Source organism: Ursus maritimus, unplaced genomic scaffold (genome assembly GCF_017311325.1).
Source record: "Ursus maritimus isolate PB19 unplaced genomic scaffold, ASM1731132v1 scaffold_13, whole genome shotgun sequence".
Classification (NCBI taxonomy): Eukaryota; Metazoa; Chordata; class Mammalia; order Carnivora; family Ursidae; genus Ursus; species Ursus maritimus.
Genome location: NW_024423675.1, coordinates 21,839,347 through 21,863,543, shown reverse-complemented (window position 1 = coordinate 21,863,543; position 24,197 = coordinate 21,839,347). Strand labels below are relative to the sequence as shown.

Genomic DNA, 24,197 nt, shown 5'->3' with positions numbered 1-24,197 from the left:
GAGTGAGCTTGGTGTGTGTGAGAAATGAAAAGGCCAGCATGGCTGGAGCAGAGTGAAGGGAAGGTTGGTAGAAAATGAGAGCGCAAGCAGGGTTCTGGTTGCATGGGACTTACATGAAGGGTTTTCCAGATGTGTGGGGAGAATACAGTAGAGAAGAGCAGGATGGAGAGCAGAGAGAGCTGCGTTTTAATAGTTCTTTAACAAAGTTGTTGTAACCAAAACTAGGAAATAAAAAGAGTCACTGAAAAGTTCCATTGTAGACATCTAGAAAGAATTGAGAGTGAACCCTAGATCAGTGAAGGAATAATTTAATAAAGTCTGAGGTAAACAAATTAGTCAGCACCTTGATCTTGGACTTCCCAGCCTTTGGAACCGTGAAAAATAAATTCCGTTGTTTCAGACACCCAGCCTGTGGTAGTTAGTTATGGCAGCCCAAGCTGGCTAAAATAAAATCTTTCATAATGTTTTGTGTTTTTAATGCAGGTAACAACTCTTCATGGTAATACCTGAATTGTTATAACTGAGTATTTTCTCTTATATTCAAATATTTTAAATATAAATGGATTATTAAACCTAAAAAGAAGCCCTATTTGGTTAGTAGAACATAGTAAATCCAATTAATAATAAAGATAAAAATCAGTATATGGGTGCTGTCATTTAGAGAAGGTGAAAAGAGGAAAAGAGATGGAGAGAGAGAGAGAACGATGAATGAATAAGACAAATGGGCTACTCAGGCTAGACCCCAAGATCAAGTTTCTTCAGAGATCAACTTTCCAAGGTTATGAATTCAACTGTTAGTTCACCTAGAGCTGCTCAGTTCCCAGAAAACTGACTCATGACCAGACCCAAAGATGCTGATCTGTAAACCAAGTGATATGCCCTGTATCTAATGTTCCCAAGGCGCCCTTTCCCGGTGAGTTGGTTATTTGGACCAATCTGGACATCAAATGATAGGTTAAGTGGAGGTCAGAAGACTAAAGCCCACAGGCCACATCTGGCCACATCCTGTTTTTGTAAATAAAGTTTTACTGGAACACAGCCACACATATTTATTTACACATTATCTATGGTCCGGTTTTGCACTACAGTAACCGAACTGAGTAGCTGTGACAGAGACTTCATGACCCGAAAAGTCTGAAATAATTACCATCTGGCCCTTTACAGAAAAAGTTTGTTGACCACTACATTTCAAGTTTTTCTATTATAGCAAAAAATTGAGGAGAAGGAACTTATATATGCCCTTTAACTGTAGAACCAGGGGCGCCTGGGTAGCGCAGTCGTTAAGCATCTGCCTTCGGCTCAGGGCGTGATCCCGGCGTTCCGGGATCGAGTCCCACATCAGGCTCCCTGCTCTGCTGGGAGCCTGCTTCTTCCTCTCCCACTCCCCCTGCTGTGTTCCCTCTCTCGCTGGCTCTCTCTCTGTCACATAAATAAAATCTTAAAAAAAAAAAAAAAAGAACTGTAGAACCAGATAAATTGCCACTTTCCACTGTCAGGCTTATTTTTTGGTTGTATTAGCAAAATCAGAATCCTGGAAGTGTTGGGGATATAGTGATAAATTCCTATTCTCTAATGCTCTTTTTAAAAATACCCTTGAAAACAAATAAAATAAAAATAAAAATACCCTTGGCTTCCGAATTCCTAGTCTTCCCATCAGTTCAGCCCTGATAATTAGGATTTAAAATTTCTATCTTTTCTTTCAGGGAGATGACCTAGACCTGTCTGAGATTTAGATTGTGCCCTAGTCTCATCAGCAGTATCTTTATAACTCCTTACTGTAGTGTATTATTTTCGCAGATTCCCACAGATCTTATTTATGGCCTTTTCTAAATGGATGGAAAGAAATGAGACAGTAGCTGCAGGGGGCACATGGGTTTAAAAAGAGGTCTTTTCTTCCCCAAGATGGGAGAAATAATAGCATGTATGTATGCTGGTGGAAATGATCCAGGAGAGAGGGAAAAATTGATATAAAAGACAGTTAAGGAAGCTGGAAGTGTCTAATTTGCAGGATGGGAGATGTAGGGGCAACTAGTGAGCTGAATATTCAGAGAGCTGTTCGGATATTTTTAGATCCCAGGAGTAAGGGTAGGGAACAGAGTGAAGAGGGAACAGACGTGGTAGGCTGAGAGGGAGTGGGGAATGGGAGGGACGGAGTCAACAGGAAGAGCTCAGAGTTGAAGAGTGAGCCAAATGGAAGTGACAAAGAGGAAATAAAGTGATCATAAGTCACAATAAAAGAGAGGGATGAGGTTAAAGATTTCAAAGATGAAGCCATTTCCAGAGATGACAAGGTGGTTCCAAGTGTTGCTGTTGAGTGTGAGAGGACATAAAGTTGCTCCACATGAATACTGAACACTGGACCAAAAGCCATTTGCTGGAGTAACGGACAGAAGTACGAGAGTGACCAGGGAGGTCCCAGATGCCTGCAACAAGGACAGGTGGTTAAGCTGAGTGGCGTGAGTGTGGAAGCAAAGGGCCCAGCTATGGAGGAAACCACTGTTTGGGGTAGGGGTAGTGAGCTTCCTATCCCTGAAAGAGTTCAAGAAGACACTTGTGACTCAAGGATTTAAAAAAAGAACTCTTAGATTTGTTAGTTGGAGATTTGAGAACTTTCCATGTTACGTCTGATACTGTAATTATTTGATTTGAGCTATATCTCTAGAAAAGTTAGATTTCCTATATACATTAGAATTCCTTTTTTTCTATAAAAATTATTTTCCCAGGAGAGTGAATTTTATCCCACTTAGGATCAGTAACAATTTCTCATATCCAGTCTCTCCTGGTTCTCTGAAAAGCCCTCGAGAGGCCTGCACATTTTTGCCTCTATGCGCAGGCATGTCAATAATTATTGGAGTTGGGACACCTGGGTGGCTCAGTCAGTTAAGCATCTGCTTTCAGCTCAGGTCATGATCCTGGAGTCCTGAGATCAAGCCCCGTGTCGGGCTCTCTGCTCGGCCGGGAGTCTGCTTCTCCCTCTGCATCCCCCCGCAACCCCCTGCTCATGCTCTCACTCTCAAATAAAATATTTTTATAAATAAATAAATAAATATTGAAATAAATGATATATCACAATTCCACATTCTTGAGTTTAATGTATAAAATCTCTTTAGCACCATTAAAGGAAACTGATGATTTGCTCTGTGGTTAGGGCATATCCAGTAATAAACGTGCTCTGACTGCAGAGTCAATTTCTCTCTCAGCGGGTATCCACCAAAATTCTAGCCTGGTTCTTGATCATCCGCTGAAACTGTCAGTGACTCAGGGGTCCCAAGTAACAGCTGAACGCAACAAACTTCACCAGTTTAAGTAAAACAGTAATGCAAGTCAAACTACAACAAAGGAGTCGCAAAGAGAATCATTTTTGGACCCTCCAGTGCTCTGGGATCATTTCTGTCCCTGTCACTTGTCCAGGAGAGAGAACGACAGCCAAGCACGCTTGGAAAACACATATGCAGCTTAACAAGCACACAGCTTATTTTTCTTTCATTCAACACAGACGGTTTCCTTCACTTCAGTAAGTTCTCCTTCCCTCAGCTCCCCAGGGAATTCCATAAATATAATCACAAAGCCTCATAGAAATGTGCTAAAAGTTGTTTATTGTATTTACTGAGAATACCATGTTGTTCCACAGTAAAGTGATTTTATCCTCCAAATGATTACAAAGCTCTTTCCATTAAAAAGGTTTTGGTTATCTCTATGAAACTGCGCATTACAAAAAATCAATTATAAAGTACACTCTTTAAAAAGAAAAAAACATTTTTTAAAGGCAAGTACTAAAATACTGCATACTGATCAAACCCAGCATAATTATTTCACATAGTGATCTATATTTAAGCAACTATTGTGCCAAAAACGGCATCCTGCGTGGGCAGAGAAGCAGGGCCATGCTGCGGCATACGGCGTGCACTTGGAATAATTTGGTTTTGATGTCTAAGATATAGCATGTTTTTCTAACTTTGAAAATATGCAAATAATTTAAAATTACCTTTCAGATGAACATTAAAATAAGTTGACATGAAAAATGTCATATTATATGAGGAGATACTTAAAATATCCAAGCTCTCTCTTAATACTGTAGGGTTCTGTTTGTTGTAGCTATCATTTTCAGGCTAAAATAAACTGATAGGAGAACAAACTGACAAAATGCAAATTGATCAAGCATTGCACAGTGCTTTGGGAATCTTACAGTTCTCAAACCACATAAATTAAGTTACATCAGAAGTTAGTAAAGGGATATTTAATCTCACTGTACAGTAACTTCTGATTAACAAGCCCCCATTCTCCCTTCCACATATAACTCATGTTGACAGTAGTAAGGAGTTATCATTAGTTAACAGAGAATCCAGTATACTCTAGTAGATTCTAAATGTATTCCTAATTTCCTAGAGTGTATCATTTTCCTAATTTAGATTTATAAAATCCTCATAGAGTTAAGGGAATCTATAAAAGCAGGATTAAATAAAATCCTGTTGTCCTCACTTCATCAGAATCCTACTCACAAGACAGTAAGACTCAGAGACCCACGTGGGATTTTAGGTGGGTGTCATACAGTCGGCCACAACCATGATGCTGATAACCCAGAATAAATCATAGTTCTGAGATTTGCTCAGACTGACCCGGATCAAAGACTTCAATTTTACTAATTTAAGTCTTTATGTTAAATCTGAAAGATGAACAATGATACTTTCGATGAGAATTTTTTTAATGTAACTCATTATCCAAGTTTTAAGACTGATGACTCCCCTAACTCTAATTTTAGCCTGAAAATAGCTTAAAATATCCACTTAAACAAGCTCACTAGAAAGCTGTTCTGTACATACGTAAATATATATATACAATAAAAAATATATACAACTTTCTATACACCCTCAGAGTTACAGAATATTTTGAATAGCTAACTTTGTGCTAGAAACATTGACAAGGGACTTCTTTATTTTTATTTTTTAATTGAGATATAACTGACATATAACATTGAGTGGGACTTTTTCCTTAAAGTTACTACCTTGGGGGGGCATATTCATTACTAAGTTTTCATTTGGTGATCATTTTCTTATCAGCTTCATACTTTAAAGCTTTACGTGTTAATGAAAATTATATACCTCTAGATTTCGGAACTCAATTGCTTTTTAGGTGAGGTTTTTTCCTTATACGTACATACAAAATACAACATACATAATACTGCTCGATCTACACATTTCCTATTGTGATATATATACTTAAAAAGAAAAATAATTTTGAAAGGAACATGAAATTTAGCACCAATTTTGACCTAATTTTTCTTTGGCAGGAAAAAAAGGCACCAAATATATAGACTGCTCATTGCATGGGGTCAAAAAGTAAGCACTCATGAAACCCTCAGTCCCTGAAATACTATCCAATATAGAATGAATTATGAAAGATCCTCTGACCCATTAACTTTCTAGTATATTAGAATATACTACAGAAGACTACATTTAGGGACGAGCATAACAGAAAATGTTTGTGTGTTTACCCACATTTAAAATATTTAACAAATTGACTCTTCTAATAATGGACAGATATTAAAAAGTATTATTTGGTAAAAAATAAAAGTCATATATCAGAGGCTCCAAAATAGTGTCACAGATTTCATTTGATTTCCAAAAGTTATTTTATACTGATAGTTCCTACCACACACAGGGTTAGTGACGTTCAACTCCAAAATCCTCTTCTTATAGCACTCATACTGAAAGGCCAGAAACATCTTTAATTAGATGGGGTTAACTCCTCCACCACAGCCACACTCAAGGACAGCATTTTTTTAAAACTCCAGTGAGACAAAAGTTCATTGCCACGATCCCTGTTCACTAGGAAAGGGGTGCCTCTTGCAGGAGTTTCACGTGTAAGCTGTAAGGTTAAGACACGAGCATATCACCTGTTGTCAGCGATTACCCACTTGCCTGCCAAAGAAGACAAATGAAAAACAAGGCTTCATCGTCAAGCTGCCAGTATAGTTTGAAAAGCCACTGGTGAAACATTTTAGTAAGTGTTCGTTATTATATATAGATTGTAAATTTCTTCAGCTTTCCTGCTTCAGATGATCCACAGGCCACATTAGTTAATACTCCTTTTTTGTTTTTCTTATATCTACTTATCAGAACAAAGCACTTAAGAAATTTTACTGATATTTTGGCCCCTTTACTACTGGCACTCCCTTGCCTTTTAATCTGAGAGTCACTGTTAGCTCCTTTCTGATTAAGCAAGAATTGATTACGCTGGGCTTTTAATTGGACACCGAAAGCTGAGGTAGGTGGACTGTCATGATCAAGTACTTAGGAAAGGTTTTATTTCATTCCCAACGTCTAACACGCTAACAAAAAATTGAAATCTTGTTTTGTAAATGAGGTAGCCTCCTGTATTACATGCCAAGAAAATAGTACCGTGGGAGCTCTCCTTGAATATATAGAGATCAAGATGCTTAATGTTTATTATTGAAAAATTGGCAAGGTAAGTAAACCAGATCCCAGGTTTCAAGGTTTCTTTGAGTGATTCAAAGATGTGGCAATGAATTGTTTCATGGGTCTTGATTGTCTCAGGAGGAGTCATCTAAAGCCATCGGATTAAGTCCACATTTACGTAAGTTCAGGAATTGTGGTTGTTTAAGTTGTAGGCGGGTTTCATATTTGCTGTGGGCATTTGGCCCTTTATTTTTGAGATTGTCACCTATCACTCTACAGGGTATTTATAAAACAAAGCATTAGTGTCTGCCAACAAATAAACTGATAAAAAGGGCTGTGACTCTAAAATTATAGTGAGCCCACAAGCTGTCTATTGTTGCTCTCCATCTTGTTATTCTTTGCCCCACGAACCATTCTCAAACTCAGCTCCAGATGGTCTTTTTATTTCCTTTACGCCTAAGTATCAACAAAAATCAGTGAGTATAATACGAGCAGAATTAATGATTGCCAGTCAAGTAGAGTAGCAAGCCTTCCTTCTCTGCTGTGTTCTTATTTCACATTAATCCACATCACCGTTACAAATGGCAAACTTGTTCTTCTGTTTTAGTAACAAGGTAAAAATTTTGTGTTTTTAAGAGTTAATTTAACTGTGATGGTGATACTTTTTCTATTAGCCAAGATACTACTTGCTTTCAAATTAAAGAATATAAATGTAAAATAAGAACATTTCACTTCCTTCTCCTTTTCACACATTGGAAAAAGCAACAATTTTCAGCCTAATGCAAACATTGCTCCTTAATGTTTATGCCAGTAACAATGAAGTTTTCAGTGTTAGAAATTTCCTAAGGAGTTTTAAAACTAAAATTGTTTACATGTTTTTTAATTGGAGTTAATTAACTTATCCTTTCCACTTGTATCTCCAGACTCTGGGAATTTACTCTAACACCATTCACCATAAAGTATAACACAGCCTGGGGCGCCTGGGTGGCACAGCGGTTAAGCGTCTGCCTTCAGCTCAGGGCGTGATACTGGCGTTATGGGATCGAGCCCCACGTCAGGCTTCTCCGCTATGAGCCTGCTTCTTCCTCTCCCACTCCCCCTTCTTGTGTTCCCTCTCTCGCTGGCTGTCTCTATCTCTGTCAAATAAATAAATAAAATCTTAAAAAAAAAAAAAAAGTATAACACAGCCTAAGGCAGATTCATTAGGAACCGCATCTAAGGGGACCACTACATTCCAAACCATCCTCCACGATGTGCTCTCAGGACCAAGATTTAGCGAAACTTTAATAGAATATGAAAATCAAAGTAAAAAATTATGCCCTCCGAAAATACTCATGTTAAGAACTTGACAGTCTTTTCTCTGAAAGCATTACCTTAAACATTTAAATAAAGTTTTACATATTAGCACAAAAGATGCCAGTTACATGAAACATATTACTTCCTTCCCAGATTTTAATCACATAATTAAATCATGTTTTCAATGTAGACCAATAGAACTCTAAGTTCAAGGCTGAGAGCAAGCCGTTCACCAGGTTACGTGGAATCGCCTGGGCTTCCACCCTCTGAAGACATAGGGACCAGTAAGCAGGGCAGCTAAGCAGCCAGTGGAACTAAGCAAGGAGGTTAATGGACTCCTCAGCAGGTTTTTGGAGGATAGGGGGAAGTAAAGAAAGAAAGAATGATAAGGAGAATGAGAACAGGAAGAGCAAGCAAAAGAGACATAAGAAAGAGTGGGAAAGTGAACTGCCCGGAACGCCCCTCAGTGCCACTCACGCTGGACGTGGCCTGCCCCTGATCACTGCATTTTCTATTCAGTTTTCCATTGATTTAACAACAAACGTCATCCGGACATAAAGTGGTTTACAGTGCAGTTAAAAGGATTAGAATTACCAGAAGTAAAAACAAACCTGTGTTTACTTTACAACTAAGTGTACATTAAAGTGTAGAAAGTTGAAGCTAACCGAGTTTGCTTCATACTTGCGCAGAGCCCATGGGATCTTCTGCAAACACGTATAAACAAATACTGTGGATTGGGAAGTACAAATGAAGTCCTGCTTCTGTTTATGAATAGAATTTGAAGCTTAACGCAGGCACTATGCAATCTCCAGTGGACATTACAAGTCTCTTAGTAGGACTGTAGACTTAGGATTGCAACTGTGATCAAAGAAATTTATAATTTTGAATGAAGTATCAATCTGGGTGGTTTATTATTACTGAAACAGATGGATACCAAGAGTATCTACTGCAATACAATTTAAAATGTTTCTGGAAGATCCATGGGTATCTGTTACAATAGTATCTGATTCAGAGTCTCTGTAAAGAGGAATAATTGCTCCCCTTATATTGTTGGCCTCAAATGCTAGAACCTTTTGAATGTGAGAATTTGCTGAGTTTTATCAGAATTAGGACGATGAGATAGAAGGCAGAGTTCTGACTCTATTCTTTTCCTCTCGAGTGCTAGATTGAACAAAAAAATTTAGGCCCACCGGGTCACTTTATTGCAAATAGTAACACTGCAGAAATTAGAAAGGATTTACTTTGAAAGATTAGGTAATGTTTCTTGGTCCAAAACACAAATCCTTATGAATATTAGTATTTTTCATTTTCTAAGTTTGCATAACTTTCAGAACTTCAGACTTCTAGAACTTTTTGTACCAAACATGTTATGAAATATACATTTTATAGAATTTAGCATCTTTTATACTCTTAAACTTTGTATTATTACAGCAAAGAACGCTCCATAACAATCTATTATAGTGGAGCTTTTTCAGTATCATAGAACCTGTTTAATTCATTCCATCTGACTGAAAACTGCATGTGTAATACTGTACATGAACACAGTATTCTGAGATCTAAGTTTTATTATAAATACTTCAGCTACTTTGCTTTTTTTTTTTTTTAAGTAATCTCCACGCTCCTACTAATGACCCTGAGATCAACACCTGAGCTGAGATCAAGAGTCCGAGGCTTAACCAACTGTGCCACCCAGGTGCCCCACTCTTTGCTCTTTGGAACCTAACCAAGCGAGATCGAGTCTTTGAGTTTCATAGTATTACTTTTTTTTTTCCTTTCTAAAATCAGCCAAATTTTGAAAGGGAAACATTTTGGGGATCTTTACAGAGTAAATTTTCTCTATTAGAACTCTTTCTGTAAAATTGGCAGGGGCAAGGGACAAGTCTTAGGAGTCTGTGCTAAAACTATAAAACATTTTATAATGGCAGGTTTGATGACTGGTCTTAGTTGTAAGTTTTTGCTGATCTCACAAGCACTGATTTTAATGAGGAAATAATGTATTATATAATTAGGCATGAATAAATGAAGAACCGAAAAATATATTATCATTTCTAAGTCTTTTTTTTTTTTTAAGAGCATGTGTGCTTGGGGAGGAGGGGCAGAGGGGGGGAGAGAGAGAGAATCTCAAGCGGACTCCACACCCAGCGTGGAGCCTGATGTGGGGCTTGAACTCATGACCCTGAGATGGTGACCTGAGCTGAAATCAAGAGTTGGTCACTTAACTGACTGAGCCACCCAGGTGCCCTTCTAAGTATTTTCCAAAAGTTTAAAATATGAAAGGGCAGAATGGTCAAAATATAGTTGTTTTTTAAGCAACATAACCTTCCAAAAAAACAAATTACCCAAGTTTCCTAAATATGAAATATAGAAGTACTAAAAGTTACAACCATGTGTATGTCGTGGTAAACTGCTGAATGTCTTCACAATCAAAAATCATTTAAAATCCTATTAAAAATAAGTTGCACATTTAGCATTCCTACTCCGAACTTCTGGGTTTTCTAGCTGTTTAATTAACCACCTCACTTCCCTCTAGCCCCCTATGTGGCCTGTCCCCCCCCACAACTACAAATCCATATGCTCTTCAGGTTTCTACATCCTCAGCTAAAGACAAAGAAAGAAGAGAAGCTGGAAAGAAAAGTAGGGAGATAAAAGATTAAGCTTCTGGCCTTCCAGAGAAATTCAAAACAGATGGATCCTGGAGGTGCTTTAGGAAAAGATTGCATTCTTCCCAGGTGAACAAGCTACATTGGAGAAGCTCTAATACACATTTATACTTAGGATTTAAATATACTTTGCATATTATTAACTTTCAAAGACATAAATAAGAAACATGTACTAAAATATAATTTCAGGATGAGGAAAGTGTTCCTGTTTTTGTAGAAGAGTATATATAGGTCATGGCATGACTTTGGTTTTAATTTTAGGTCTTTAAAATTTTAGTAGCTTTCATACAAGTGTCTTTGCATAAATGGAAAAAATACTGGGCATGTTAATGTGGAGCGTGCTAGGATAAATACCAATGAGTGCAAATTTTTGCCAGAAAGTTTTATAAATACAGAAGTTGTTTCTCTTTATAAGTGCTTTTAACCTTTCAAGACCAATTAATTTTATAAACCAATTTGAGCAATTGTTTCTATCAGAAATATTTTCTGCATGAATACAAAGATTTTCTTCCCGTTTGTACCTGAAACTGCAACTTGATAACATGCTCAGTAAGACTCCGTGGAAATGTCAAGTCCTCGTGCTAACAAATCCCGAAGTGAGAAAAATGCTACGTTAAAATGGCCAGAATCTCTTTCATTCATTCTATTTCACTTTATTGTTTCACTTTAAACAAATTCAGAAATTTGGGGAGTTTCTGGCTACTTGAGTAAAACACACTGCAAAGCGAAAGGGAACAAAGGTGAATGGAAGAAATGCGCCTCCTGAATTGCTCCGCCTTATGACCAGGACCCCTCCCGTGTCACGCACTGCATCTGAACACAGTGCTACCATCTGCTCCCAGAAGCGCCCCGACACCGGAGCAAGGCAGAATCACTTAATTTCAGATCTTGTGTAACAGCAGGCAAGCAGCTTTAACACAGACTTGAGGTTTAGGTAGATCTGACATTATCTAGAATCCAGGCTTAAATCTTGTAAAAAGTTTCCAAATAGCAGAAGAAATTAAAACAGAGATACCAAAATTAAAAACATCACATGAGACAACAAACAGTATTTCCAGTCCTAACCAAACTGCAACCCTTCCATTATAGCTTGAGGTATTTTTAAATATTTGTACAAGCTTATTAGCCTTCACAGTTTCTAGAGTTGCTTTTTACTGAGATAGTGTCAATGCTCACAATATTTGACTTCCCGCCGTATTTTTCATATACCAGAGTCTCTGTCCCCACACTCATGGAAATATCAGACAGCTAGCTATTCAGTGGCAGAAAATGGTTCTTGTAGTAATAAGGGTTCTAGTTCCCAATTATTGTGCTATTCATAGGGTGTAATTAAAAAAATAAGAAATTTGCAATTTATATAAAAGGAAAACTTGCTTAAACTTCTGAAAGCAAGCTCAGTCTGGTGGAGGTATTTAAGACATTAAATAACAGAGTCAGATTCTTTCTTAAAGATTCCAGGTGAGCTCGACAGCAGAGAGTTCTGATTATCCAACATTTTCTCCATCTTTTCTCCTCCAGTGGTTTTATCAATCTCTCTTTGCTTCTTACTGTGGATCCAGGGGATAAAACAAAGGACAGCACCTCCAATAAGGGGAGGGATTCCAGCGAGGTAGAATGCCACGTCATAGGAGCCTAGCTTGTCACGAAGTAATCCTGGGAAGGGAAAAAACTGTCACCAAGAGAGAACAAGTGTGGCTCTTAGAGGTCTCAGATCAGTCACACATTTCTAAGGAAATGGGTCTGAAGTATAAACCTTTTCTGATATGACAAAGGAAAAGATCTTAAGACTTTAATCTTGTCACAGACTACAGGCCTATGGGTTTGTGTACCAAGATATTACATGGAAAAAAATATTTGTAACCAAGTTTTGGCTTTTTCAAAACCATTCAGAGGCCTTTGGGGTATTCTGACCCAGGGTATAAACGGTCCTTATTTCAGGGGAAGGCGGATAAACCACCAAGCTGAAACTTCTCTCATACACACATACCTCACAATGTCTACTTTTCAAACCTTCTTGGGCCTATTTGTTTATGAAATAACATAAGACTATTTAAAATTAGAATTCAAGGGGCGCCTGGGTGGCTCTGTCAGTTAAGCGTCTACCTTCGGCTCAGGTCATGATCCCAGGGTCCTGGGATCGAGCCCCACATCCCTGCTCAGTGGGGAGTCTGCTTCTCCCTCAGCCTCTACCTCTGCTCTTCCCCCTCCTTGTGTGCTCACTCTCTCTCCCTCCCTCAAATAAGTAAAATCTTTTTAAAAATAAATAAAATTAGAATTCAAAAGCATGAAAAATTATAGATTGAGAGTTAAAATGAAAAAGTTAGATTGTTAAATATATTTGTCAGCATGCGGGAGTAAAATGTTTGGCATTCTGATAGGTCCTTGGGCTCTGCTTCTGAAAACTGTCATTCAGAATACTCCTTATTTCTAATTTTTCTAACAAAATCCAGATTTTTTTAAAGATTTTATTTCTTAAGTAATCTCTACACCCAACATGGGGCTCGAACTCCCAACCCTGAAATCAAGAGTCACAGGCTCTACCAACTGAGCCAGCCAGGCGCCCCACAAAACCCAGATTTTAAAAGTTATCTTAGTGTTTTTAAACTTTTGTAACTTTTACTATAAAATCTCAGTTATCTGAAATGTCCAGGGAACATACTGAATTGAGGATCTGACTTTTCAAAATAAACAGGTGAGAATTTGTCAAGTACTGGCACATTAAAAAAGTGTACATTTATTCTAGACAGAAATCTAAAATATACAATATATAGCTACAACTTTCCTATCTTCTGAATCAGAATATTCTGTATGTAACTAAACCTTTCCTCCTTCTGAACACTAATTACCATGTCTGACTGTAATACTATGATCCCTCAGAACCTCCTGGTGAGCCAAGAGCTTTCTGCTCCCAGCTGCCGCGTGTCCTACCTACTTTGGAAGTTTCCAGTTATCTCCTTTGGTCTGTTCTCGGTTATTTCTAGTTGCAAACACCATTCCTACCAAACTGCTGCTTCTAATCTGCTGTAGACTTGGAAACCCTAAAAATCTAAGCTTGTATGGTATAAAAACAGGGGACAGGGGAAGGGCTGGAGGGTTCTCCTACAGGGAGACTGTGACCTTTAGTGACTGCTTGCTTGTTCATGACTAGGTTTCCATTTGGCAAAGTTGCTAGATGTGTGTGGTTCTGGACATGAGGATGAACTTTTTCTGAGCCCTTCACATGCCAGACACAGATGACAATACATACATTTGAATTTTATCTCAGTTTTATTGAATCATAACCTAGTAATTCACACTGGCACCCAAGTAATACTGAACATGAGGCACCTTTATACTATTCAGAAGATTTCTAAAGATGAAATTCATAGAACATGAAATTAACCATTTCTATACCATTTGCCACATTCACAATGTTGTACAACCACCACCTCTATCTAGTCCCAAAACATTTTTATCACACCAGAAGGAAATCCCATACCCATTAAGCAGTTAGTTATTCCCTAATCCCCCTTCCTTCCAGCCCCTGGAAACCACCACTGCTCTCTGCTGCTATGGATTTACCTATTCTGGATATTTCATATAAATAAAATCTTACAGTATGTCACCTTTTGTATTTGGCTTCTTTCACTTAGCGTAATGTTCTCAAGGTTCATCCACCTGGTGGCATGTATTGGTACAGTACTTCCCTCCTTTTTATGGCTGAATAATATCCCATTGTATAGCTACACCACATTCTGTTTATCCATTCATCCACTAGTGGACATTTGAGTTGTTTCCACTAAATGCTATTTTCCGTTAATTATTTCGGGGGGGGGGGATATGATCTCTTACACAAAGCATATATATTTAGAAATCTTCCAGAATATTCATCTTTTTTTAAAAGCAACCATGTTTCCATTTCTCTAAAACACATATTAAATGAAATACAGGAATTATGAAAGCTTAAAGCCCAGAAGCTTACAATTAAACATTATAGAGTGTGTTATGTATCAGTAAGCGTAAAAGGGACTCCTCAGCAAAATTTTTCAACATGTCATCCAAGGCTGGCCTTATTAAAAATGTTATCAGTAAGGCACACACAAAAGCAAAAGACCAGTAACCAAAAAATTATAATATATTTTACATATAGTAAATTACTGGAGAATCATTATATTTACCTGCAATAGGTGGGCCCACAGTCATGGGTATAGACATGAATCCAAGTAGAAATCCAATTGCTTGAGAAACATCCTGGGCACCAACTAACTCAAAGGCAATGGGGGCCATAATGGAAATAAAGCATCCATCGAAGAGACCCATGATGAGACAGACAGCAATGAGGGCCCCAAAGACCCTACACAGGGGAATCATCATGGACATCAGACCAATGAAGAGAAAGGAAAGTACCTAGGACAAGACAGCACAATGTCAACTCTACTCTTAGGAAAAGTGTTACAGTTACTGACTTTTGGTCGATTATTGGTTAGTTGCCTCCCTGGCCCAATTCACCTTGATTTTATGTATATAATCAACTCCCATAACCATCTCCCCTAAGTTCCCCTAGCACTTTCTCAAAATTTCCATAAAGGGACAAGAATAATTATTTTTATATACTTATTTTCCCTTCCAGCCTGTAAGTTCTTTGAAATCATAATCTATACAAAAGTCATCTTTGGACTAGATAATCTAAGGTTTATGAATCTTGTACCTGGTCAGTACTCAATAAATATTTGTTCTTTGAGAATCAGCTCAAATTCATTCATCAAACATCCGATTTTGAAACTCTATATACTCTATTGGTGTTAGTCCTTTGCAAAAGGAAAAATGCCAGCAAGATCAGTACTTCACATCACAGAGCTTCCAGCTTGGGGAATACAATGATGTAAGGTTTAAATATTTAAATAATTTAGATACGTTGCCTGCCAATATTCCAGACATATTCCAGATACTCAGACCAAGTGAGAGAGTAAAATAAGTAACTATGATATGTATTACATAAATATGTACTGAATTTCAATTATTCAAATTCCAATTAAGTTTTGACTATCATAGGAAACATGTATAATATGCAAATGAAAACGTAAGTATATTCTACTAGAACATCCTAAGAGCTAAATTATGTAATCCAATTTTATTTGATAATGTAAATCAGGATTATCAAATGATATTTCCAAACACTGTCTTCTGGTGATACAGCACAGATATACCCTATTTAAGCCCCCAGAGTTAAGGCTGAGAAATATTCTAACCCATGGAACACTTTAATTTAATGGTAAAGTAGTTAATAGACCAAAACACTTGACTTTGCCTGCTATTTGGTAGCTTCTGTGCCCTGTGCGGTATACCGTGCCATGTGGATAAGCCCTGGTTCCTACCCTTGGGTTGTGGGGAGACGAACATGTAAAACGAGCGCACATCAAGTGTTCTAGATGTTGCCGCAGTTGTATATTCAAAGTATGGTGGGTACAAAAAAGGGAGCAGACAATTCAATAACTTTTTTAGGCAAAGAACTAAATAAAACTGGACAGTTCACCAGTCAGCAGAAGAAAATGTTTCCAAAAGCATCAGCCTTTTTAAAAATATGCGTACAAAAGCAGCTATCATTTATTTAGTGTTTATTAAATACTAGGCACTGTTCTAAGCACGTTAGCTGATGATCTCCTAACAACTTTATGAGGTGGGTACTAATGTGATGCCCACTTTACAGATGCAGATAGTGATGCTGGGAGATGTTTAGTAATGTGCCTAAATGTGCCCACCCAGGAACCCTTGGTCGGCCCAGGCAGTAGCAGCGAGCAGAAGGAACTGTTCCTAGAGGGTACCCTCCAATGACAAGAGGGCTGGGGAGGGAGAGACGCTAGAATGCAGCCATCTGGGTCACCATCTTCTGCTCTTCTGTTTTTCTTAGGGAAAACACCCACAGCACACCAAGCTTGGTTGCTCGCCTCAGGGCAGCCGCTCACAACCTCCTACACGTCAGGATTACCCAAGGAGCTCCTGAAGCTGCACAGAGTGTAGGGATGCAGCAACAGCAGTTTTGCCGAGCTCTGCAGCAGACTTTAACACAAGTGGTCCACTGACCCCACAATAAGAAACATGCTTTTTTTTAATTCTTTTTTTTTTTTTAATCAGTTAGCCACTGTAGAGTACATCATTAGTTTTTGCTGGAGTGTTCAATGCTCCATTAGTTATGTATAACACCCAGTGCTCGTCATAACACGTGCCCTCCTTAACACCCATCACTCTGTTACCCCCTCCCCTCTGAAACCCTCAGTTTCTTTCCCGGGGTGCATAGTCTTTCATGGTTCATCTCCCTCTCTGATTTCTCCCCCCTTCAGATTTCCCTCCCTTCCCCTATGGTCCTCCGAGCTATTGCTTACGTTTCACATATGAGTGAAACCATATGATAATTGTCTTTCTCTGCTTGACTTACTTCACTTAGCATAATCCCCTCCAGTTCCATCCATGTCCATGCAAATGGTATTCATCCTTTATGATGGCTGAATAGTATTCCATTGTAAATATGTACCACATCTTCTTTATCCATTCATCTGTTGAAGGGCATCTTGGCTCCTTCCACAGTTTGGCTGTTGTGGACATTGCTGTTACGAACATTTGGGGTGCATGTGCTCCTTCTTTTCACTACATCTGTATCTTTGGAGTAAATACCTAGTAGTGCAATTGCTGGGTCATAGGGTAGCTCTATTTTTAACATCTTGAGGACCCTCCACACTGTTTTCCAGAATGGCTGTACCAGCTTGCATTCCCACCAATAGTATAAGTGGGTTCCCCTTTCTCCACATCCTCGCCAACATTTGTTGTTTCCTATTTTGTTAGTTTTTGCCATTCTAATTGGTGTAAGGTGGTATCGCATTGTGGTTTTGATTTGTACTTCCCTGATGGCCAGTGATGTTGAGCATCTTTTTGTGTGTCTGTTAGCCATTTGTATGTCTTCTTTGGAGAAGTGTCTGTTCATGTCTTCTGCCCATTTTTTGAAGGAGTTTTTTTTGTTTTTTTTTTTTTTGAGTGTTGAGTTTGAGAGGTTCTTTATAGATCTTGGATATCAGCCCTTAATCTGTAATGTCATTTGCAAATATCTTCTCCCATTCCGTGGGGTGCCTCTTAGTTTTGTGGACTGTTTCCTTAGGTGTGCAGAAGCTTTTATCTCGGTGAAGTCCCAAAAGTTCATTTTTGCTTTTGTTTCCCTTGCCTTTGGAGATGTGTCTTGAAAGAAGTTACTGTGGCCGATGTTGAAGAGGTTACTGCCTATGTTCTCCTCTAGGATTTTGATGGATTCCTCTCTCACACTGAGGTCTTTCATCCCTTTTGAGTTTATCTTTGTGTATGGTGTTAAGAGAATGGTCGAGTTTCAGTCTTCTGTATGTAGCTGTCCAATTTTCCCAGCACCACTTCTTAAAGAGACTGTCTTTATTCCATTGGATATTTTTTCCTGATTTGTCAAAGATTAGTTGACAATAGAGTTGAAGGTCCATTTCTGGAGTCTCTATTCTGTTCCATTGGTCAGTGTGTCTGTTTTCGTGCCGATACCATGCTGTCTTGGTGATCACAACTTTGTAATATAGCTTGAAGTCAGGCACCATGATGCCCCCAGCTTTGTTTTTTTTTTTTTTCACCATTCCCTTGGCGATTCGGGGTCTTTTCTGGTTCCATACAAATTTTAGAATTGTTTGTTCCAGCTCTTTAAAAATGCCCAATTGTATTTTAATAGGGATGGCACTGAAAGTGTAAATTGCTCTGGGCAGGATAGACATTTTAACAATGAAGAAACATGCTCTTGAAAAAAGTTTCAAACTCCAGGTTAGATCTCTTTTTGACACCAACATACGATACAGCTGAGTAAATTTTTCTTCTTTATTATTAAAATCTGACTTTATGATATAATTATTAGTTTAAGACTCTGAGTTAGTTATTTGAAAAGTAAGCCTGGCACTTCACATTTTCTAAAGAACACAATCTCCCATTCTCCTGATTTTTTTTTCTTTTTCTTTGTTGAATTTTTTTTATTCATTTGTGAGAGAGAGAGAGAGAGAGAGAGAGAAAGCGGGGCAGGGGCAGAAGAAGAAGAAGAGGGAGAAGCAGGTTCCCCGCTGAGCAGGGAGCCTATCACAGGGCTTACAACCTAAGCAGAAGGCAGACACTTAACTGACTAAGCCACCCAGGGGCACCTTTTTATTTTCTACTTCAACATTTTCTCCAACCCAACTTCAATGAAAACACATGCATAATTTCTTTGCATGGGTAATTAGTGGGCTTGCAGCCTGGTAGGTTGGAAAGAACTAAGGTTCAGAGGAACAAGACCAGGTTCCAGCTCTCTGTGACCTTGAGCAAGTAAAAAGGTTTGTGTAGATGTTTCCTATCTACACAAAAAGATCTAAAAATAAATCAAAATGTAGAAAGTGGTTTGAAATTCACAAGTAGGTAAAGATTTCAGGAGTACTGTCATTGATAAACTAACTATACTTTAATAGCCTAAATTATACATACATTTTAACTCTACATACAAATATAAAAAGAGATAAACATGGAAAGTCATTTGAATCTTAGAAACTTACCTATTATCACAAACTCCAGAGAATCTAGAATAAAACTTCAGGACACTGTGGGGCCACATTCAATGGATTTAATTGGTAAAGCCACCGATCAAACATTCCCAACCATGCCACTGTAACTATACTAGGTTAGCTTTCAAGAATATTTTTTTCTTTGAATATGTTTCCTATTCTTTTACTATTTTGTTCAGTAAAAATCTCTCCCAAGATAAGAGAACCAGAGTGAATTACTGAAAGCCTAGCACACTACTTGGCACAAAGTCAATTGTGTTCAATAAATGAATGTTTTTCTTGGACAAATTTATATAACATGAGACCCAGGCGCTTTACCTCTGGTAGTTATTCTGACTTTTCTATACATTTTTGGTCCCTTTCAATTTTTGTTCTTTGGTTAGTTTTGTGAAAAAGAATTCATTTAAGGGTTTCAAATTTAAGGGTGTCTAGGTGGCTCAGTCAGTTACGCATCCAACTCTTGATTTTGGCTCAAGTTTTGATCTCAGGGTCATGAGATCCAGCCCTGCATTGGGCTCTGCACTAAGTGTAAAGTCTGCTTAAGATTCCCTCTTTCTGGAGCACCTGGGTGGCTCAGTTGTTAAGCATCTGCCTTCGGCTCAGGGCCTGATCCCAGGGTCCTGGGATCGAGCCCCACATCGGGCTCCTCCGCTGGGAGCCTGCTTCTTCCTCTCCCACTCCCCCTGCCTGTGTTCCCTCTCTTGCTGGCTGTCACTCTCTCTCTGTCAAATAAATAGATAAAATCTTAAAAAACAAAAAGATTCTTTCTCTCCCCTGCCCCTCCCCGCCTCTCTAAAAAAAAAAAGTTTCAAATTTATTATTATGTATTTGAGCTTATAATTTCTTAATACTTTTCCTGACTACAAGTTCGCCTCAGTTCAAACTATATTAACTATATTTTTTCAATTATTTGACAACAATTATTAGTTTTTATTCAAAATTGTTAAGTTTTAATAACTTAAATAGAATCTGTTATTTAAAACTAAAATTTCTTGGTTTTTCCTTAAGAATTGAGTTCATAGGCATTTACACATTTATCCTTTAGCATCTCTCAGAAAATAGCTAGCGAACCGTTCATATGGGAGTTTCTGTACTTCATCACTTCCCCAAATAAATATTGATCCATACATCAAATATTGATTTGTAAATACTGGGCTCCAGTTTGAAAGAGAAATAAATTTAGTATTACTACAATCTTCTTTCCCCTCCTCAAACACAGCAGCTCTGATTAGATTTAAATGAGGTATTCAAAGGTCCCTAATTCTCTTCTAGTCTCTGGCACTGACTTTTAATAAGGCATTGACAGTTGAGATGTATTTCTTGCTTTTGTTTTCTTAAAATCATCCAAGGAAATATCTTCTGTCACAATATAATAGGTTCTGTTATAGAACCCCTTGCTTGAGTTAGTTTACCTACATAAGAACAAAAAAATTGGGTTGTTTTGGGTTTTGTTTTTTTTTTGCTATTATCCTTCCCCATTTCTATCACAGAGAGAACATTCTTGGAGAAATGTCAGTGTAAGTTTTGCTCAGGAATCAAAGTATAGCTCAGGAAGAAAAATGAGCTGCACCTGAAAAAGCAAAAGGCATTTTCAGAGGCAGATGCACAACTGGCCACACTTCGATTCAAGGGTTGCTCCTACAAATTTATTCAATATAAAGTTTCCAGACTTTTCCAGCTAGGAACCCAGAGCAGAAAGCCTTTAACCATTATTATTCCATTTAATGCAGTTCACTCATCTCTTTGCTCAGCATTTTAAAAGGTTGGGCTGAAAATACCTGGAAACCAGGACCTTGATAGAGTTTACATTCGGAACTCTGAAGCAAAAGTGTGAGACTTCAAGCAAAGAGTTGAGGAGTCCATCTATAGGCAGAGGTCTCTGGGGTGCCTGGCTGGCTCACTTGGTGGAACATGCGACTCCTCATCTCAGGGTTGTGAGTCTGAGCCCCACGGTGGGTGTACAGATTACTTAAAAAAAAGAATTATAAGCAAAGATCTCTAGTCCAGGATAACCAAGGTCTTCTTTCTTGAGATCTGTTCCAAGTCAGGATCTGCTTCAGTATTTGATAGAATATTAAAACATAATCAAAGGAAGGATTTATTAATCATGCACTCTGGGCCGACACTACATAAGTTCTCACCATGAATCCTTACCGGCAGCCCTCTGCCTGTTTTGGAGACAGCTGGTGACAAGAACTGGGGTGAACTCATGTCTCACTCCAGAGCCTGTGCTTTTCTGCTCTGCAGCCTCCCAGACCCAAGATCACTGTGACCAGAAATTAGACCATGCAGGAGGCTGTGAAGTGTGTTCTGTGCCCAGCTGCTGGGAGACAGGGAGGGGAGAGAACTGTCACAGCCCTGTGAGGTTGGGCTATAACAGACAAAAGCAGGGAGCGGGTATGTGTGCACCACCAATGACAAGAAGGTAAGGAAGGTAAGCAGTGGGAGCACTCCCAACTCAAAGGCTAGGCCAAAAGGCAGACAGCCAGCGAGGGCAAGAAAGGGGAATAAGCAACCAGGCAGAGCTGGAGCTGGATGCAGCAGAGGACAGCCAAGAATCAAAAACCACATGAATGGTTGGGAGTTGGGCACGGAAGCCAGGAAAAAGGACAGACAGAGGAGGGGAGTGACACAAAGGAGCGAGTCCAGTGGCCATATGGGTTAGGCCTGTATTGACTCCTGTACCACTGTGTTCACAGGAGGGGCCCACTGGTGGCTCCCCACAGCTACAGGACACAGTGAAGGCCTTCTTTCTCCTTCACAGTTCTCTCGAAATGCAGTCCTCTCACTTGTGACTCAGCATACGCTACTGTGGAGAATGGATTACAGCTTCCATCGCAGAAATTTCTCCTCAGCAAACGACCACAGTGACTTTAAAATGTGAAATCGAGGGCGCCTGGGTGGCTCAGTTGGTTGAGCATCTGTCTTCGGCTCAGGTCATGATCCCGGGGTCCCAGGATCGAGCCCCATGTCGGGCTCCCTGCTCAGCTAAGAGTCTGCTTCTCTCTCTGTCCCTCCCCCTGCTCATGCTCTCTCTCTCAAATAAATAAATAAAATCTTTTTTAAAAAAATATTAAAAAAATGTGAAATCAGGGGCACCTGACTCTTGATTTTAGCTCAGGTCATGATCTCAGGGTCGTGAGATCAAGCCCTATGTTAGGCTCCATGCTTAGTGGGGAGTCTGCTTGAGATTCTCTCCCTCTCCCTCCTCAAATAAATACATCTTAAAAAAAAAAAAGTGAAATCAGACCACGTCATTCTCCAACAAAGACCAACTACACTTAAAGTAAAATCTCTTCATTTTGGCTTTTAAGGCCCTGTATAATCCAGCCTTCCTAGCTTTCCAACCTCTTTCCATGTCACCCTCCCTGTCTTCTTGAGATCTTCATTTCTCCTGCCCCCAGTGTTGTTCCAGGAACTCAGGGGCCAGGCGTGTCTTGTGTGTATCACCCCGCCAAGGTCTAGGCTGAAGCACAGTAGACACAATCTTTGGAAAGAAGGAAAGGAAGCAGAAAGTCTGTAATGCACCAAGTGTCCAGAAGAGGGCTCTCCTGACCCTTGAGAACAAGACCAACTATTGCACAAGAATACCCACAGTTAGAGGAGGAGTTAAGATGGCAGAGGAGTAGGGGACCCCTTTTTCAGCCAGTCCCCTGAGTCGAGCTGGATAGGTACCAGACCAGCCTGAACATCCACAGGATCAGCCTGAGACGCAGGAAGATACATCTGGATCTCTACAAATGAACATCTCCAGTGCTGAGTATTGAGGTACGAAGCAGGGAGCCATGAAACCACGCACAGATATCGGAAGATAAACAGAAGGGGGAGGGAGCCGCCACGTTCGGGTGCCGGGAAGCGGTGGCCACCTGCACGGTGGACCGGCACCTGTGAGAGAGCAGACTGGGACCGTGAGCCGGGGAATGCGCGCCGCCAGACTGAAACGGAGCTCCGGTGTGCTCACTGGAACCAGACTGAGATCGGGAACTCCGGAGCGCGGGGCGCAGCTGGCAGCTGGTGTGTTAGAATCACAAAGGACAGAGACGCGCCAGCCCTGGAAGTGAGGGCTGGGACGCCGGGTGTGGGACGCACATCCCGGGACGCTGCAGGCTTGAGCAGCACCAACAGTAACAGAGTTAAAGTGGCCAGAACATCAGTGGAGAACAGTCCGCGATCCCTTTGTTCTGAGACAGAGTCTGAGATTCGGCCCTGCTGCTCTGACTCCCAGAAGAGGCACAGCAAACCTCCAGAGAAAGCTGCCAGAGAACAAAAGCCTGGAAAGACCGGCTCACAGTGTGCCCACCCCCATCCCCCCTCGCAGGGGACACGGAGACTCCACCCAACAGGGTTGCCTGAGTATTGGCGCGGCAGACCCCTCCCCCAGAAGGCAGTCTGAAAAATCAAGAAGCCCACATCCCTAAGATCCCTATAAAACAAGCACATGGCCTGGGTCCCGGTCAATAATTTGGGCTCTGGACAACCCCGCAACCTCTCCTCATCAGAATGACGAGAAGGAGAAGTCCCCCCCAGCAAAGAAAAGACAATGAGTCTGTGGCCTCTGCCACAGAACTAATGGATGTTGATATAACCAAATTATCAGAAATGGAATTCAGAGTAACAATGGTCAAGATGATGTGTAGACTTGAAAAAAGTATTAACGAAAATGTTAATGAGACTATAGAATCTCTAAGGGCGGAAATGAGAGCGAATCTGGCAGAAATTAAAAATTCTATGAGCTGTCAGAAAAACTAAGAGGCAGCCCACGGAATGGGAGAATATATTTGCAAATGACACTACAGATAAAGGACTGGTATCCAAGATCTACAAAGAACTTCTCAAACTCAATACACGAGAAACAAATAAACAAATCAAAAAATGGGCAGAAGATATGAACAGACACTTTTCCAATGATGACATACAAATGGCTAACAGACACATGAAAAAATGTTCAAAATCATTAGCCATCAAGGAAATTCAAATCAAAACCACACTGAGATACCACCTTATGCCAGTTAGAATGGCAAAAATAGACAAGGCAAGAAACAATTGTTGGAGAGGATGTGGAGAAAGGGGATCCCTCCTACATTGTTGGGAATGCAAGTTGGTACAGCCACTCTGGAAAACAGTGTGGAGGTCCCTTAAAAAGTTAAAAATTGAGCTACCCTATAATCCAGCCATTGCACTACTGGGTATTTACCCCAAAGATACAGACGTAGTGAAGAAAAGGGCCATATGCACCCCAATGTTCATAGCAGCAATGTCCACAA

The 24,197-nt window shown here is 39.6% G+C and overlaps 1 protein-coding gene across 1 annotated transcript in view; it reads right to left on the bottom strand.

Annotated features, from left to right (window-relative positions):
* Positions 1–9,873: 9,873 nt before the first annotated feature.
* The window catches only part of SLC16A10 (solute carrier family 16 member 10), a 121,847-nt gene continuing 107,523 nt past the window's right edge, over positions 9,874–24,197 (bottom strand). The window contains exons 5-6 of the mRNA XM_040627645.1: positions 14,530–14,758; positions 9,874–12,025 (exon numbers count right to left, since the gene is read on the bottom strand). Of these exons, the coding sequence (XP_040483579.1) occupies positions 11,793–12,025; positions 14,530–14,758 (462 nt within the window). The 3' untranslated portion in view covers positions 9,874–11,792. The remainder of the gene's footprint in view (positions 12,026–14,529; positions 14,759–24,197) is intronic.